Consider the following 18,553-nt stretch of genomic DNA (forward strand, 5'->3'; position numbering starts at 1 on the left):
AACTGAACTCGACAGTATTGACTCTAACTCTTCATACTTTTACTATGGGAAAAGTTAGTTAAATGTTCGGACTTTCTGAATGAAATAATTTCAGAAGGGTATTCTTTGTCAATTCTAAATGGTGGAATCATATTATCAGCCAACGACTATCAAAGTACAACATTGTTCACAGTCAATTAAATAGTGCTAATGTTGTTTTAAATTCAAACTGCATGCAATTTCAGACCGAATATATTAGCATGGTAAACAATATAGTTACCATCTCACAGTTTGTGACTGAAATAATGTACGAATATAAAGCCAACTTTACCAACGTATACTTTTTTTATGAACTTAAAGGGATAAATCACCCAAAAATGAATAAATTGTATGTTTAAGGAGCTTTTTTTTTCATTAAAATATCTATAAAAGACTTTAACTGTGTCATTTATTTTCCTAATGTTTGTTGTGGATCTGAGCAGCATTATAACAAAAGCCTTAAATGTATTTAGTAAAATTACACACTGGTCCTTTTAATTTTCCTTCCTTCTTTCCCTTCCTTTAATGTTCCTTTTAATGCACTCTCCTTCAGTCCATCCAGAATGTAATGATTTTAAAGGGGTAGTTCACCCAAAAATGAAATTTACTCACGATTTACTCTCCCTCAAGTGCTTTTTTGGTAGTTTTTTTTTAAATCTGTTGAACACAAAGATACATTTAAGTAAACTAAACATTGGCATCCATAGTAGGAAAAAAACAAATACCATGAAAGTCAATGTTTACAGATTTTTAGTACCTTTTTAATATCTTATTTTTTTCCAGACAGGTTTGGAACAAGAATGAGTAAATGATGACAGAAATTTCATTTTTGGGTGAACTATCCCTTTAACTTAAATATCATAAACTTGTAGTCAGTGTTAATTATCCCTATAAGAGCCAAAAGCAGCATATAAGTGAACTACAACATTAAAATTCTGGCTTCTAACAAGGTTATCGGAAACAAAATAATCTGTCTATAGATGAATCTGAACATTTTTACAGCATTATTGCATGCAATCCATACATCTTTTGAATCAAACTAGATCAAAACTCGCCAAAATAAGTTTTTTTTTGGTAACTTCTAATTAAAATGGCCCGATTTACCACATAATTCCTACGTATATAATCCAATGATGCTGTTTTTGTGTACACTTGTGTATTCATGGTGTTATTCCTATTTGTTAAATGCACATTTGTTTCATTAGCTGTTGCTTTGCTCCCCCTAAAATACATAATATAAATAGTTTTTTTTTCTTTTTACATTTGAAAGAACTTAATAGCAGGAGTAAAACATTTATTTGACCGATATTTGTAATTTTTTTAGCATGCGTGCAATTATGAATACTGCCAAAATTGATCAGATACTGCCTTGTATGCATTCACTGCGCTGCACGTATTTTCTTAAGTGTGTGAATGTGTGTGTTTCTGCAGGCGTCAAAGGGAGCTGAAGCCAGGTCAGTCTCCGTACAGAGCTCTGCTGGACACACTGGAGCTGAGCGACTCCCGACTCACACTGCAGCTCATCAACGACAACAACAAGGTCAGTGAGAGTCGCACAGAATCAGAAAAAAAATTATAAAAATACGCGTGTAATAAATATTAGAACAATATAATAAGCAGCTGAGGGCAACATGGTGGCTCAGTGGTTAGAACTGTGGTCCCGTCTGGGTCAGTTGGCATTTCTGTAAAGTTTGCATGTTCTCCCCGGGTTGGCGTGGGTTTCCCCCTCAGTCCAAACACATGCGCTATAGGGGAATTGGGTAAGCTAAATTGGCCGTAGTGTATGTGTGAATGATTGTGTATGGGTGTTTCCAAGTACTGGGTTGCAGCCAGAAGGGTATCCGCTGTGTAAAACAAATGCTGGATAAGTTGGTGGTTCATTCCACTGTGGCGACCCCTGATGAATAAAGGGACTAAGCTGAAGGAGACTAAATGAATGAATAAGCAGCTGCTTTTAAAGTGATAGTTCACCCAAAAGGAAAGTTCCATCATTATTTACTCTTTAAACCTTTAAACTGTTTGAGTTTCTTATTTCTGTTGAACACACATAAAAAGATATTCTGAAGAATGTTGGAAATCGGTAACCATTGACATCCGTAGTATTTTTTTGTTCCTACCATGAAATGAGTTTGTGCAAGGTTGCATGTCTGATTAGGCAAGTCATCGGACAACAATCAAAAATAATTATACATTTCTTAAGGGGCTAATAATATTGACCTTAGCAGTTTTTAAAGGAATACTTCACCCAAAATGAAAAATTGTCCTCACTTACTCTTTACTTGTTTCAAATCAGTTTAACTTTTCTTTTTCTTCTTTTGAACACAATTGAAGATATTTTGAAGAAACCTGTAACCATTGACTTCCATAGTGTTTGTTTTTCCTACCATTATAAACAAATACTATGGAAGTCAATGGTTACAGTTTTTCAGCTTTCTTCAAAACGTCTTATTGTGCATTCAACAGAATAAACTCATAAATACACTAACTATTAACTCCTCCTAAAGCAAGTTTCTTATATTGAATCCAAAATAAGATACTCTGAAGAATGTTGCTTGCCTTATAGTGGATGGTAGCCATTGACTTCTATAGAAAATAAATAAAACAAAACTATGGAAGTGCAGGCAGCGATCTGGTGTCTTCCTAATATGATCTTTGTGTTTAACAAAAGCAAGAAACTCTTTTTGAGAATTGAGTCTTGTGTTTGTTCGCAGGTCCGCTTGTTGCTGGAGCTGTACAGACTGCAAGGGAACATGACGCGGGTGAAGATTAACGAACTCAAACCAATCAAGCCTCGTTATGAGGTGCCAGATGTGCTCATCTCTGATCCCATCACTGAAGCGTAAGTCAAGTTGACCGACTCCATCACAACTGCTTTTACTGTGTAGATAAAGCAACAGTCAGGATTATTCATTTAAACAAAGAACAAAATGAACAAAAGGCACACGAACGTGTCAGTTTAACCAGTTAATCAGGAATGAACAAGCAGACACGGTTACACAACATGTATTTCTAAATTTGTAAAATGAATCAATAAGTGGCAAATACCAGCCTTCGTTAAAGTACCTATATTATCTTTTATAAATATATATATATATGTATATATATGATAGAAAAAGAAAAAAATATGCAGTGAGCGGCAGTTCTGTGGGCGCTAATGCCAGAAATCAGAGGAGAATGGCCAGACTGGTTCCAGCTGATAGAAAGGCAACAGTAACTCAAATAACCACTCGTTACAAGCAAGGTCTGCAGAAGAGCATCTCTGAACACACAGCACGTCCAACCTTGAGGCAGATGGGCTGCAGCAGCAGAAGACCACACCGGGTGCCTCTCCTGTCAGCTCAGAACAGGAAACTGAGGCTACAATTCACACAGGCTTAGCAAAATTGAACGATTGGAGAAACGTCGCCTGGTCTGAGTCTCGATTTCTGCTGGGACATTCAGATGGTTGGGTCAGAAGTTGGTGTTAACAAAATAAAAGCATGGGTCCATCTTGCCTTGTATCAGCTGTTCAGGCTGGTGATGGTGTGGGGGTTATTTTCTTGGCACACTTTGGGTCCATTAGTACCAATTAAGCATCATGTCAACGCCACAGCCTTCCTGAGTATTGTTGTTGACCATGTCCATCCCTTTATGACCACAGTGTACCCATCTTCTGATGGCTACTTCCAGCAGGATAACACACCATGTCATAAAGCACGAATCATCTCAGACTGGTTTCTTGAACATGACAATGAGTTCACTGTACTCAAATGGCCTCCATAGTCACCAGAGCTCAATCCAATAGAGCACCTTTGGGATGTGGTTGAACGGGAGATTCGCATCATGGATGTGCAGCCGACAAATCTGCAGCAACTGCGTGATGCTATCATGTCAATATGGAGCAAAATCTCTGAGGAATATTTCCAGTAGCTTGTTGAATCTATGCCACGAAGGATTAAGGCAGTTCTAAAGGCAAAAGGGGTCCAACCTGCTATTAGTATGGTGTGCCTAATAAAATAATTAAATAATAAAAAAATTATTAAAAATAAAAATCAATAATTTTTTCAATAAAAAAATAATCTGTAAAATAAACTACAACTGTAATCATATTGGAGAATTTTCTGATTATAATGTACGGTTAAAATAAGAAGCTGCATTCTGTTCATGAACCGTCAGCTGACTGACTGACTGTGTGCATGTGTGTCCTCAGGCTGTCTGTGGTATCTCAAGATGACAACAGTCTTGTTTTGTCTCTGGGTGGAAATGAGCAGCGGCTCATAGTCAGCGCTCAGCCGTTTCGCCTGGACATCATCGAGGGCCCTCAGGTGCTTATGTCCCTCAACTCCAAGGGCCTGCTGGCCTTCGAGCACCTGCGCGTGCGCAAGGACACGTGAGTCCAAATCACACACAACAAGCAGCACGTTCAGAAAGCTTAGGATAGTTCACCCAAAACTGAAAAATCTGTCATAATCTACTCACTCTTTACTTTCAAACCTTCTTTCTTCTGTTCAACACAAAAACGATATTAAACAAAATATTGCAAACCAGTAACCTTTGACTTCCAGTATTTGTTTATCCTATGGACGTGAATGGTTACTGGTTATTAGCTTTCTTCACAATATCTTCTTTAGTTTTCAACAGAACTAAGATTTGGAGCTTCTTGAGGGTGAATAAATAGTGAGTCAATTTTCATTTTTGGGTGAACTGTTGCTTTAAGATTAGAGGATGCTATCTGTTATCTAATACTTAAGAATACTGCTTTCCTGGGGTCCATTTCTGGTTTGCTGTATACTTTTTGTTTACTCCATTTTCACTCTTTTTGTGTTATTAGCACTCGTTATTCCCCTCATAGAGATGTGGTCTTAAAGGGACAGATCACCTAAAATGTATATCGTTTACTCATCCTCCACTTGTCCCTAACCTGTTTGAGTTTTTCTTCTGCTGAACACAAAGCAACACATACTGAAAAATGCTGTAAAAAATAGCATTTTCATTTTTGTTCCTACTAATCAAAGCTGTTTTTCCTATTTTTTTCAGTATGTCTGTTGTGTTCAACAGAAGAAAGAATTTCATAAGAGTTTACAACCACTGAATAATGACCCGTTTCCATTGAGTGGTACTGTACAGTACGCTTTTATGTTCGTTTCCACTGTCAAAAGGTACCAAAAAGCGAGCCGTACCGTACCACTTTTTGGGTACCCTTTCCAAAGGATACCTATCACAACAAAAGGGTACCAAAAGGTTGAGCCAGATGAGCAGCTGAACACTATTGGTTTACAGAGATATGTCTAGCGCGTATACAAGCCAGTGGAATAAAAACAAACGAAGTGCCATTTTTAAATACTCAGCTGAGACATTACACTGTAATAATATATACACAGTTGAAGTCAGAATTATTAGCCCCCCTTTTAATTTTTTTCCCCAATTCCTGTTTAATGGAGAGCAGATTTCTAATCATAATAGTTTTAATAACTCATTTCTAATGACTAATAAAAAATTAATTTTATCTTTGCCATGATTACAGTACATAATATTTGACTAGATATTTTTCAAGACACTTCTATACAGCTTAAAGTGACATTTAAAGGCTTAACTAGGTTAATAAGGTTAACTAGGCAGGTAAGGGTATTTAGGCAAGTTATTGTATAACGAGAGTTTGTTCTGTAGACAATCAAAAATATATATAGCGTAAAGGGGCTAATAATTTTGACCTTTAAAAATGGATTTTAAAAAATTAAAACAGCTTTTATTCTAGCTGAAATAAAGCAAATAAGACTTTCTCCAGAAGAAAAAATATTATCAGACATACTGTGAAAATATCCTTGCTCTGTTAAACATCATTTAGAAAAAAAAATAAAAAATAAAAAATTAAAATGGAGGCTAATAATTCTGACTTCAACTGTGCATATAATAACAAGCCGTGGTCGACCCAAGCTTAAGCAAACCTTGTCGTCGCCTTGATGTACAGCCACAAAGCCAAGAAGAAGAGCTTAAATTATTTAAGGCCTAAATGTATGCTTTTTTTTTTGTAATTGGTAACATTTCAGAGACTAAGTCTCTGTATGTGTTCACAAATGTTTTATTTATTTTATAAAATCACAGATCTTACAGTAGGCTGTTTCGTATTATCATTGATCTTCAACTGTAATCAAATCCTGTTCATAAATAGGTCAGTAATGAATATTTATTTATATAAAGTAGTTGTTTTGTAAGAAGTGCTTCTCATATGTGAACTTTAAGCGAGAGAAAGACAGGTGTGCCAAGCTTGTGGCATCATATTCAAAAAGAGGCTGTAATTGCTGCCAAAGGTGCATCAACAAAGTATTGAGCAAAGGCTGTGAATACTGATGTACATCTGATTTTTTTTTTTTTTTTTTTTTTTTTTTTTTTTTTTTACTAAATGTGCAACAATTTCAAAAACTCTTTTTCGCTTCGTTATTATGAGGTATTGTGTGTAAATGTTAAGGAAATAAACGAATTTAATTCATTTAGCAATAAGACTGTAACATAAAAAAATGTGGAAAAAGTCAAGCGCTATGAATACTTTCCGGATGCACTGTACAAACTAGTTAATTTACTGGACAGAGCATTTGGAAATGGCATTGATCCCTTGTTGGTTTGTCCTGAAACATTTATGCATTATTATTAACATGAAGAGTCATTTTAAATGTGTATATACAGTTAAAGTCAGAATTATTAGCCCACCTGTATTTATTTTTCTCCAATTTCTGTTTAACAGAGAGAAGTTTTTCATCACATTTCTAATCATAATAGTTTTAATAACTCATCTCTAATCACTGATTTCTTTTCTCTTTGCCATGATGACAGTAAATAATATTTGACTAGATATTTTTCAAGACACTTCTATACAGCTTAAAGTGACATTTAAAGGCTTAACTACAGTAGGTTAATTAGGCAAGTCATTGTATAACCGTGGTTTGTTCTGTAGACAATCAAAAACAAATATTGTTTAAAGGGGATAATAATATTGACCTTAAAATGGTTTTTAAAAAAATTTAAAACTGCTTTTATTCTAGCTGAAATAAAACAAATAAGACTTTCTTCAGAAGAAAATATATTATAGGAAATACCGTGCAAAATTCCTTGCTCTGTTAAACCTCCTATGAGAAATATTTAAAAAGGAAAAAAAAAAAAAATCACAGGAGGGCGAATAATTCTGACTTCAGCTGTATATAATGAATGTGATGTCATGTTGTTCTTTAAATATGTTCACAGTTAAATCGTCATCAGGCTTAACATTGAAATATTTCCTTCTGGCATGTGAATCTTTTAGTTTAAATCTTACACTGAAGAATGTTTGTAAATGTTTTATCAATTCTCATCACATTCTCTTTTCCTCCCCCTTTTTTTCCTCCACTTTCCTCTCTTCTGTCACGCTCTGCAGTATCTCACATAAAATAAGTAGCACAGTTGGTAGCATGTGGGACTCGATCAAGAGCGTTTTCTCTAGGTAACATCCATTTGTCCAGTTCTTGACTGTGAAAGAAACACAATCAATCTCTGATAAACTTGGTGTTAGCCTTGTTTGATTTAATCAAGCGAATTTGTAAACCAGATTATTCATGTTGCACAATTTGTTGTAGACTTAAAATGTATAAGAACTGTAGATTTGAAAGGGTAAGCATAGTACCTACCAGAGTATGTTGTGTTTTGTATAACTATGATAATTGTTTGCATTGATTTAGATATAATGCACATCAGTTTTGTTAATTTCTGCCTGCTTCAAATTGTTTTAGTTTAAGTTCACTCTGTTGATTGTGGATTTTTATTATAAACATTTATAGACCACAAAACTTTACTTTTGTCTTTGCTAAAGACACATAGTTAATTTTTGATTTGCTTATGATTAGGGGTGGACAAAGTGCACAAATCATGTAGTAGAAGTGTAGGTACCATAATCAAATATGACTTCAGTTACATTGAATCTTTTATGTACTGAAGTAAAATGACCTAACGGAATCATTTCATCGTCTTTTAATTATATGAATGAATGAAACAAAAAATAATATTGTGTAGAAATGTGTTTCTCTTTTCTTTATGTAGATTCATTCACCCTTGAGGTGTGCTTTATTATCTTTTATTTGTTTTTCAGCTAAATATACAGTATTTAAATATATTTTTTTACACAATAACCAATATTGTCCACTGCTCAGGTAATGACAGACTCTTACATCTTGGGGCCCCGTTTACAGTAATACGTTTTAGTTTTAAAACGCTTAAGTTTTGCTACGGTTATGCCTTCCGTCCACACTACCCTGGAGTTTTCGAACCCTGGAAATGGAGCATTTTGAAAATGCTGAAGAGGCCATTTTGGTTTTAAAACGCTGCTGCTCCGTGTCAGTGTGGATGGGGAAAATGCACTTTCCGGATGCACTGTACAAAACTAGTTTGTATTTACTGGATGGAGCATTTGGAAATGGCATTGATCCCTTGTAGGTTTGTCCTGAAACAATTATGCATTATTATTAACATGAAGAGTCATTTTAAATGTGTATATACAGTTGAAGTCAGAATTATTAGCCCACCTGTATTTATTTTTCTCCAATTTCTGTTTAACAGAGAGAAGATTTCTCCAACACATTTCTAATCATAATAGTTTTAATAACTCATTTCTAATCACTGATTTATTTTATCTTTGCCATGATGAGAGAACATATTTGACTAGATATTTTTCAAGACACTAGTATTCAGCTTAAAGTGACATTTAAAGGCTGAACTAGGTTAATTAGGTAAGTTACAGTAATTAGGCAAGTCATTGTATAACGATGGTTTGTTCTGTAGACTTTTGAAAACAAATATTTCTTAAGGAGGCTAATAATATTGACCTTAAAATGGTTTAAAAAAATAAAAAAAGCTGCTTTTATTCTAGCAGTCCACACTACCCTGGAGTTTTCGAACCCTGGAAATGGAGCTTTTGAACATGCTGAAGAGGCCATTTTGGTTTTAAAACGCTGCTGCTCCGTGTCAGTGTGGATGGGGAAAATGCACTTTCCGGATGCACTGTACAAAACTAGTTTGTACTGGACGGAGCATTTGGAAATGGCATTGATCCCTTGTAGGTTTGTCCTGAAACATTTATGCGTTATTATTAACATGAAGAGTCATTTTAAATGGACCGTTTTAAATGTGTATATACAGTTCAAGTCAGAATTATTAGCCCACCTGTATTTATTTCCCAGTTTCTGTTTCATGGAAATAAGATTTTTTTCAACACATTTCTAAACATAATAGTTTTACTAACTCATCTCTAATAACTGATTTATTTTATCTTTGTCATGATGACAGTAAATAATATTTGACTAGATATTTTTTAAGACACTTCTATACAGCTTAAAGTGACATTTACAGGCTTAACTAGATTAATTAGGTGAGTTACAGTAATTAGGCAAGTCATTGTATAACGATGGTTTGTTCTGTAGACTATCAAAAACAAATATTGCTTAAGGGGGCTAATAATATTGACCTTAAAATGGTTTTTTAAAAAAGCTGCTTTTATTCTAGCAGTCCACACTACCCTGGAGTTTTCGAACCCTGGAAATGGAGCGTTTTGAAAATGCTGAAGAGGCCATTTTGGTTTTAAAATGCTGCTTCTCCGTGTCAGTGTGGATGAGGGGAAACGGAGTCATCTGAAAACCGAGGCATGGCTGATTGGGGCTTTTTCCTCAATATTAAGTGCACAAAGTTCAGTCTTGCATCCTCTCCTTGTAAGTTCAGACTTCGCAAGTTTGATATGGAAAACAAACTCCCGAGGACACGTCGGGCAAATCTCTATAACCTCATTCACATCACTCTGGCTACGCTGTTTTACTATCTTAACTCTAAAAATGTTGAGGCGTCGTGTTGCTGCATATTTAGATGACCGTCATCTTTGTATGCATATTTATACCAAAACGGAGCCTATAACATTATTGCCTCCTCTCATTTTCATTGAAAAATACGAAACATACCCTGTCTTGTTTACTGAATATCAGTTTTAATAATCAATAATGGCCATTATTAAGGTATAATGTACAGTAAGTTTATCCAATATAGTCAAACAATCAATCTAATAAGTAGAGTCAGTGTGCACGGTTACATTACCTGTGTTACCTGAGAACAAGTAATAGATTCAAAAGACTAAAGAGTCAGATAGAGACGAGATGAATTAAATATCACGTTAACGACTATAGTGAGATTAGATCCAGCGGAAGATCCTTGGGGAACTGTCCGACATGATCTGCTCTCATCTGGTGAGCTGTGCTCTCAGCACCTGCTGACTGCCTGGAGCTCAGATGTGCGCATACGCTGCAGCGCATGCTAAAGTGTGTGTGTGGTCACGTGATGTGCGTTTTCAGTGGTGTAATGTGGATGGAGAGCTGTTCAGAAACACCAGTGTAGATGTGGATCACTTTCGTTCTAAAATGTAGTTTTAAAACTACAACGTATCAGTGTCAACGTGGCCTTATTAAACTGTTGTTAATTACAGTCTTTTTTAGCTAATTGCTGCATGCTCTGATGTACATGATTGAAACTATTTTTGCAAAGAACAATTGTTAAACGCACAGAATCAGCAGATGCTTGTTTTGTTTTAGCATCACCATGTATTTGGGAATTCTTTGTTGTTTTTTCTTTAAGAAATTGAATTGCAAAGTGATTTGAAAAATGGGTATTTTATTGCTCTGATTATCAGTGTATTGATGGGTCTTTAAATCAAACCATTTTACCAGGTTTACTTTTATTTTTTGTTTCACCAATGAGTCTTTGTATTAATAGAAAATATACCTGCTTTGCAGCAACAGCGAGTCTGAGGAAACCACAGGACAGGAGAAAGAGAAGCAGCAAACCGATGAGGTGTGTCCCTGCATGTGTGTGTGTGTGCTCGTGCTTTAATAACTGCAGTGAAATACATGCTATAATCTGCATTTTTTTAAAAGGCCTAATTATGCTTTTACCTTGATATTAACATGATAAAATAGAGTTATTGTCTGAAATTACTTGTCAGTAATGCTGCTTCAAAAATCTACATGAAATGAACTCTCTTCAGGACATTTTTAGCAAGGTGTCACTTTGTAGAAGTTTTATCAAGTATTAATGCTAAAAATCATATTTAATTTATGCATTCATAAATTTGTTGTTTTTCAATTGTGTTTATTAATGAAATGTTTTGCCATGAAAATAGTCTTTGTTGCTGACATGGCATTAAATAAAACTTCATCATCATCAGAAATCTACATATGTTTGTAATATATCTGCATAATGAACATCTATGGTCATTAGCTGTTCATGAACAATATCTAGCTATTATATTGAGGAAGACAGTGGCTCAGTGGTTAGCACTGTGGCCTCACAGCGAAAAGGTCGCTGGTTTGAGTTCTGGCTGGGCCAGTTGGCATTTTTGTGTTGAGTTTGCATGTTCTCCCCGTGTTGGTGTAGGTTTCTTCCAGGTGCTCCGGTTTCCCCCACAGTCCAAACACATGCACTATAGGTGAATTGGATGAACTAAATTGGCCACAGCGTATGTGTGTGTATGAATGCAAGAGTATATGGGTGTTTCCCAGTACTGGGATGCGGCTGAAAGGGCATCCACTGTGTAAAACCTATGCTGGAATAGTAGGCAGTTCATTCCGCTGTGGTGACCCCTGATAAATAAGGGTCTAAACCAGGGGTCACCAATCTCAGTCCTGGAGGGCCGGTGTCCCTGCAGGGTTTAGCTCCAACTTGCCTCAACACACCTGGCTGGGTGTTTCAAGTATACCTAGTAAGACCTTGATTAGCTCATTCAGGTGTGTTTGATTATTGGAACTAAAATCTGCAGGACACCGGCCCTCCAGGAACAAGTTTGGTGACCCCTGGTCTAAACCAAAGAAAAATGAATCCATGAGTTGAAGAAGTGCTGAAATTCAGATTTTGTACACAGTAAAAAACATAAAAATGTTTCCTTTCTTTTGTTTGTTTGTTTGTTTGTTTTTAATCAAATGAACTTTTCTAGTCATCGAAAAATTGTAAGATAAACTTTGTAGAGCATAAATTGTGTTGACCTGATTCATAAAAATGCTTTTCGTCATGACTTTTTGCCATTTTAATTTAAGTGTAAGGAATGTTTGTTTATTTTTGTGACACTGGACCTTCTGACCAGTCAGAGTAGAGAAGGTTCTCAGAAGGTGGAGTTTAGAGAGACCAGATCATTGAACCAACTGTTTTAGACACTGTGATATAAAGAGAGCTTATGCTGCAGTAAATATTATGACGATTATTGGTATTTTATTTATTTATTTATTTTATATATTATATACAGTTGAAGTCAGAATTATAAGACCCTCTGAATTATTAGCCCCTCTGTTTATTTTTTCCCCAATTTCTGTTTAACGGAGAGAAGATTTTTTTTCAACACATTTCTAAACAAAATAGTTTTAATAACTCATCTCTAATAACTGATTTATTTTATCTTTGCCATGATGACAGTAAATATGATTTCACTAGATATTTTTCAAGACACTTTGATACAGCTTAAAGTGACATTTACAGGCTTAACTAGGTTAATTAGGTTAACTAGGCAGGTTAGGGTAATTAGGCAAGTTATTGTATAATGATGGTTTGTTCTGTAGACAAAATTCTGACTTCAACTATATATATATATATATATATCTCAAAAAACATCTATCTATCCATCAATCCAGTTGTATGTGTGTGTGTATGTATGTATGTATATATATATATATATATATATATACACACACATACAACTGGATTGATGGATAGATAGATGTTTTTGTGCGTTTTTGATAAATAATATATATATATATATATATACATTACAAAAAATGCACAAACAAAAAAACGCACAAAACATATAATACTTTTTATAAAAAAAGTCATAAATAACAATTCAAGTTAATAAAGACATTAAATAATAATAAAAAAAACAAGCACCAGTGCATCCAAACATGCACCATATAGAGTAAATAATATACACCAAGTTTTAATTGATCTAACTCAAAATTTTAAAAATAGAGTGGAAAAGTAGGAGTATTTAAATATTTGTTTTATAGATACAAGTTTTTTTTTAGCAAACCAAAACAAAAAAGCATAATGGGACAGTTTAAATGAAGATTTATTGCACCTTGTGTACTGTGTTCATTCTTGAGTTTTAAGCTTTGGATTGAGAATATTAGTTGTATTTTTTTGTTAAGATGTAAAGTTTCTTTTTGGTTGTTTTTTTTTTTTTTTTACAGAAAATATTTGATTTTTAATTTTATGTTTATTTTAGGATGGACAAATAAAAGAAGAGGAGGAGAAACCGGGAATGTGGGAGGAAACATTCAAATCTCATAGTGATTCAAAGCCCAACGGTACATTTAATAAATTAGTCAATCTTTCCCATTATACTCACTCAGCATGTTAAGTAGAACATATGTAAGATAAATGCAGTCAAGTTAAATTTTTTTGTGTAATTTTCATTTCAGGTCCATCATCTATTAGTTTAGATTTTTCTCTGCCCGGTGTGGAGCATGTGTACGGCATTCCCGAACACGCAGACACACTCAGACTGAAGAGCACAGAGTGAGTTACACAAACATGAGTCTGACACATGAGCAGCTTAAAGGGGCAGTTCACCCAAAAACTTAAAATAATTTGGTAACACAGTGAGTAAATTTTCAGTGAAGTCTATGGTTACCGGTTTCCAACATTTTGGTAAATATGTTTTAGATATCAGAAGAAAAAAAAGAGGTTTGGGAAGTGTGAGTAAATGCTGACCAGAATTTTCAGTTTTGAGCGAACCGTTCCCTTAAGGTTTTGAATTAAAGGGGTGGTCCAGAGTGTATTTTTAAGGCTTTGTTGTGTTTATAAGGTTCAAAGCAATGTGTGCTCATACTTCACTTGTAGAAAATCACACTATTTTTTTCATATACTTTGATTATATACAGCTACTCTGCTAACATGAAAATGACTGTCATATATTTCCTAGTTCCTCTGAAAGCCGCCCTCAAGAGACTGATTGGTCAGCTAACATAATGTGCTGTGATTCGTAGATCAGCTCCACGTCACGCCTCCACAAGCACGCACTTTGATTCGGCTGTGTAAATAGTGTCAATCAGAGTAGCTGTTAGCAGTGTAGCAGTTAGTCACTAAAATAAAATGTAACGAGTGAATATAGGGTGTGGCTCCTTTAAGGGAATCGCCATTTTATGTGTGTGTGCGCGTGAACAGTCTGTAGACGCATGTAACACGAGAACTGCATGTGTGCTGGAGCGATATTTCTTTTTATTTTTCTCTGATGCTGGAATTAAGTTATTTTTCTGTAATATACAGTGACGCTGTTGACAGGAGAATAAAGCGCAAGATGTGGGATGCGACCGGTGTGAGCTTTGATTAATTTTTTTGCTGCAACACGAGTTAGGCGAGCTATCCTGTATTTTTTTTTATCTAACTCAACGTGCTACATGTCTTTTGCATATATTCAGAATAAGCATGTGTAAGTAATATGAAACGTTCACAATCTTTTGTGAGTTCATTATCTGAGATGTAGAACGCAGAGAAAGCTACCGCATAGAGAGACACTGCAGCGCTGTTGAAGATTGTTTACAGCGGTTTGTCTGATAAATATACATTTTTGGCTAAATTGTTAGCCGTGCCAAGCAGCATTTCCCATTGTTTACAACCTTGCTACAACATACCGTTAACACTAGACACTGTGCATGTAATAGATAAATTTTAACAGATTAAAGATACTTGCAGGTTGTGGCTCACAATCCACAGCTTCTGCTTGTTGGAGCTGCTACTTTGAGGAGCTTTCAGCCGAATCCAGCACTGAACTGGGAGAGATTCTGGAAGTTCTCCTTTGTCAAATACTAGCTATATATATATATTTATAATTCTCTGGATTTCCTAAAATGAGATTTCTGTTATTTACACACCTGTTGCTTGTTCCAAACCTGTTTAACTTTGTTTTTTTTGTTAAGCACACACAAAATACACAATTAGGAAATATTTGTAAAAGAATCAATTTCACAGGATGTCTAATCATTTCGATTTCAACTTTATTTGTTTTTTTTTCCCTTCAGTAATTCAGACCCGTATCGGCTGTACAACCTGGATGTCTTTCAGTATGAGCTGCACAACCCAATGGCTCTTTACGGGGCCGTTCCTGTCCTCATATCTCACAGCACTGAGCGCACCATGGGCATCTTCTGGCTCAACGCAGCCGAGACATGGGTGGATATCAGCTCAAACTCTGCAGACAAGGTGAGCGACCTGCAGGCATAATGCTAGCATGTTTTGTACCAATGCTCAAGTGGTTTATTAGCCTCCTAGCATGTTTCTAAAATGGTTTAACACTGTTTTAGCATGCTGCTAGCATAATTAAGCACAATATTCACATTTTAACACGTTGTTAGCATTTTTATAAGATTGCTAGCATGTGTCTAGCCTGATCTAAAACAATTCTAGCATGATATAACGTATATAGGTAGCATGTTTCTAGCAAATATTATTCATGCACTACTGCCATTCTAACATGGTGTTATTAGCATGATTTTAAAAGATTATGTTGGTAAACACTGCAGTGCTCTTGAATATATTGTTCTTTCTGCCTGAATTATGCTAGCAAAATTGTAAATGGCTAGCCTGCTAGTGTATTTGATCAGCAATGTTTATTAACATTACTAACATGATGTAGCATGCTAAGCATGTTTTAACACGCTGTTAACATGTTACCAGTGTGCTGATTCATTTCATTGTTCACATTGTTAGCATGTTTTGTATCAATGCTTAAATGGTTTATTAGCCTCCTAGCATGTTTCTAAAATGATTTAACACTGTTTTAGCCGGTTGCTAGCATAATTAAGCACAATATTCACATTTTGACACATTGTTTACAAGTTGTTAGCATTTTTATAATACTGCTAGCATGTGTCTAGCCTGATCTAAAACACTTCTAGCATGATATAATGTATATAGGTAGCATGTTTCTAGCAAATATTATTCATGCACTACTGTCATGCTAACATAGTGTTGCTAGCATGTTTTGTAACAATGCTTAAATTGTTTATTAGCCTCCTAGCATGTTTCTAAAATGTTTAACACAGTTTTAGCATGTTGTTAGCGTAACTAAGCACTTGTTTACTTGTTTATGTTAGCATTTTTATAATATTGCTAGCATGTTTCTAGCGTCATCTAACACACTTCTAGCATGATATAACGTATATAGTTAACACATTTCTAGCAAGTATTATTTACCCATTGTTGCCATAGCATGTTGTTTGCGTTATTTAACATGCTGACATGATTAAACTATTATATTTGACAACTTTGTCATTGTTCTATCTGTCTCAATTATGCTAGCTACATGTTAAGGTATGCTAGCCTGCTAGTGTGTTTAAACTGCAGTATTTCTTAACATTACTAGCATGATGTAGCACACTGTTGGCTTGTTTTCACACATTGTTAACATGTTACAATGAGTTGGATCATGGTAGAAACATGCTAGCAACATGCCAAAACATGTTATCATTGCGTTAAATGTTGCTAGAGACATTGTTCACATTGCTAGTAAGTTTTGTAACCGTGCTTGAATGGTTTATGAACTTCCTAGCATGCTTCTAAAATGATTTAACATGTTTTAACACTGTTTTAACACATTGTTATCATTTTAAGTATTTGTTAGCATGTGCCCATCATGATCTAACACACTTCTAGCATGATATAATATATAAGTAGCTTGTTTCTAGCAAGTATTACTGAAACACTGCTGCTGTGCTACCCTAGCATGTATTATGGTGATGTTTAAATGATTACATCTAACAACACAGCAGAGCTCTTGAATATATTGTTATGTCTGAATTATGCTAGCTACATGTTAAAATATGCTAGCCTGCTACTGTGTTTAAAGAGCAGTTTAACATTACTAGCAAGCATGATGTAGCACACTGTTAACATGTTTAGCACCTTGTCAACATGCTACCAATGTGCTGACTCATAGTAGAAACATGCTAGCAACATGCCAAAACATGTTAGCATTGTGTTAAATGTAAGCTTTTCACATTGCAAGTATGTTTCATAACAATGCTTGAATGGTTTATCAGCTTCCTAGCATGTTTCTAAAATTATTTAACGCTGTTTTAGCATGTAATTCACACTAACACATTGCTTACAGGTTGTTAGCAAATTTAAAGTATTTGTTAGCATGTGTCCAGCATCATCTAACACACTTTTAGCATGATGTAACATGTAAGTAGCATGTTACTAGCAAGTATTATTCACACACTACTGCCATGCTACCATAGCATGTTGTTAGCATGATTTAATACGGTCACGTTTTTAAATGATTACATCTAACAACACATCAGTGCTCTTGAATATATTGTTCTTTATGTCCGAATTATGCTAGTTGCATGTTAAAATACGCTAGCCTGCTAGTGTGTCTAAACAGCAGTTTAACATTACTAGCTAGCATGATGTGTTAGCATGTTTTAGCACCTTGTGAACATGCTACCAATGTGCTGAATCATGGTTTAACATGCTAGTTACCTGCCAACATATGTTAACATTGTGTTTAGATATTTTTGTGTTTATAAACATATTTTTTTACATTGCTAGCATGTTTTAGCACATTGGCTGATAGACTAAATATATCAGAGAGCCGTTCTGTGTTATTTACTTGCATATTATTTTTCTGTATCTGTACATTTCTTGGTTCAAAGTTTTAAATGAGTGTCTGTAATTCAGACAGTGTTTGTGAAAATGCAGGACTTTTTGCAGGTGTCTAGCGACGCTCCTCAGACGGATATCCGCTGGGTTTCTGAGAGCGGGATTATTGATGTCTTTATCATGCTTGGACCAAAACCTGCAGATGTCTTCACTCAGTACGCCTCGCTCACAGGTACGCAAACACATAAGAAAATTTCCACAGCACAGTTTGAAAAACATGCTTGGTTTCTTAAAAGTAGCCGGCTGCTAGCTCTCTGCAACTCTCACATGGTTGCCCGCTGAAGCTAAGCAGGGCTGCGCCCGGTCAGAACCTGAATGGGACACCACATGGGAAAGCTTCCGGAAGTGATGTTAGTGAGACCAGCAGAGGGCGTCCAATCTGTGGTCTGTGTGGGTCCTAATGCCCCAGTATAGTGACTGGGACTCTATACTGCTCAGTGAGCGTTGTGTTTCGGATGTGACGTTAAACTGAGGTCCCGACTCGCTGTGGTAGTTTAATCCTAGCCAAATCTGCCCACTGGCCTCTGTCTGTCATGGCCTCCATTTACATAATAATGTAATTATAATGCATTATAAACACAGACTTTATAGAAAGTGTGACCAAAAATGATTATATGGTCATCACACCACTACACAATCATTCATTCACACAGTTATGAGGGGTATAGTAATGTTGGTCACGTTTTTAATATACAATTTACAGTATTAACAACCCGTTAACTAAGACGTTTAGCTGACACTACTAATTTAGCTGCTTGTTAATAGTTATTAAGGTAGTAGTTTGGGTATTGGGTATTGGGTAGGATTAGGGATGTAAAATAAGATCATACTTTATAAGTGCTTATAAACA

At 35.3% G+C, this 18,553-nt stretch overlaps 1 protein-coding gene across 4 annotated transcripts in view; it reads left to right on the forward strand.

The window, feature by feature from the left end:
• The window catches only part of ganaba (glucosidase II alpha subunit a), a 36,569-nt gene that overhangs the window by 791 nt on the left and 17,225 nt on the right, over positions 1-18,553 (forward strand). For 2 of the 4 annotated variants that reach the window (XM_056458818.1, XM_056458816.1), the window contains exons 3-11: positions 1,450-1,558; positions 2,730-2,857; positions 4,208-4,387; positions 7,403-7,468; positions 10,791-10,848; positions 13,265-13,346; positions 13,461-13,557; positions 15,060-15,240; positions 17,755-17,875. In XM_056458818.1, the coding sequence (XP_056314793.1) occupies positions 1,450-1,558; positions 2,730-2,857; positions 4,208-4,387; positions 7,403-7,468; positions 10,791-10,848; positions 13,265-13,346; positions 13,461-13,557; positions 15,060-15,240; positions 17,755-17,875 (1,022 nt within the window). The remainder of the gene's footprint in view (positions 1-1,449; positions 1,559-2,729; positions 2,858-4,207; positions 4,388-7,402; positions 7,469-10,790; positions 10,849-13,264; positions 13,347-13,460; positions 13,558-15,059; positions 15,241-17,754; positions 17,876-18,553) is intronic. The other 2 variants (XM_056458820.1, XM_056458819.1) reach the window with 1 other exon arrangement.

Source organism: Danio aesculapii, chromosome 5 (assembly GCF_903798145.1).
Source record: "Danio aesculapii chromosome 5, fDanAes4.1, whole genome shotgun sequence".
Taxonomy (NCBI): Eukaryota; Metazoa; Chordata; class Actinopteri; order Cypriniformes; family Danionidae; genus Danio; species Danio aesculapii.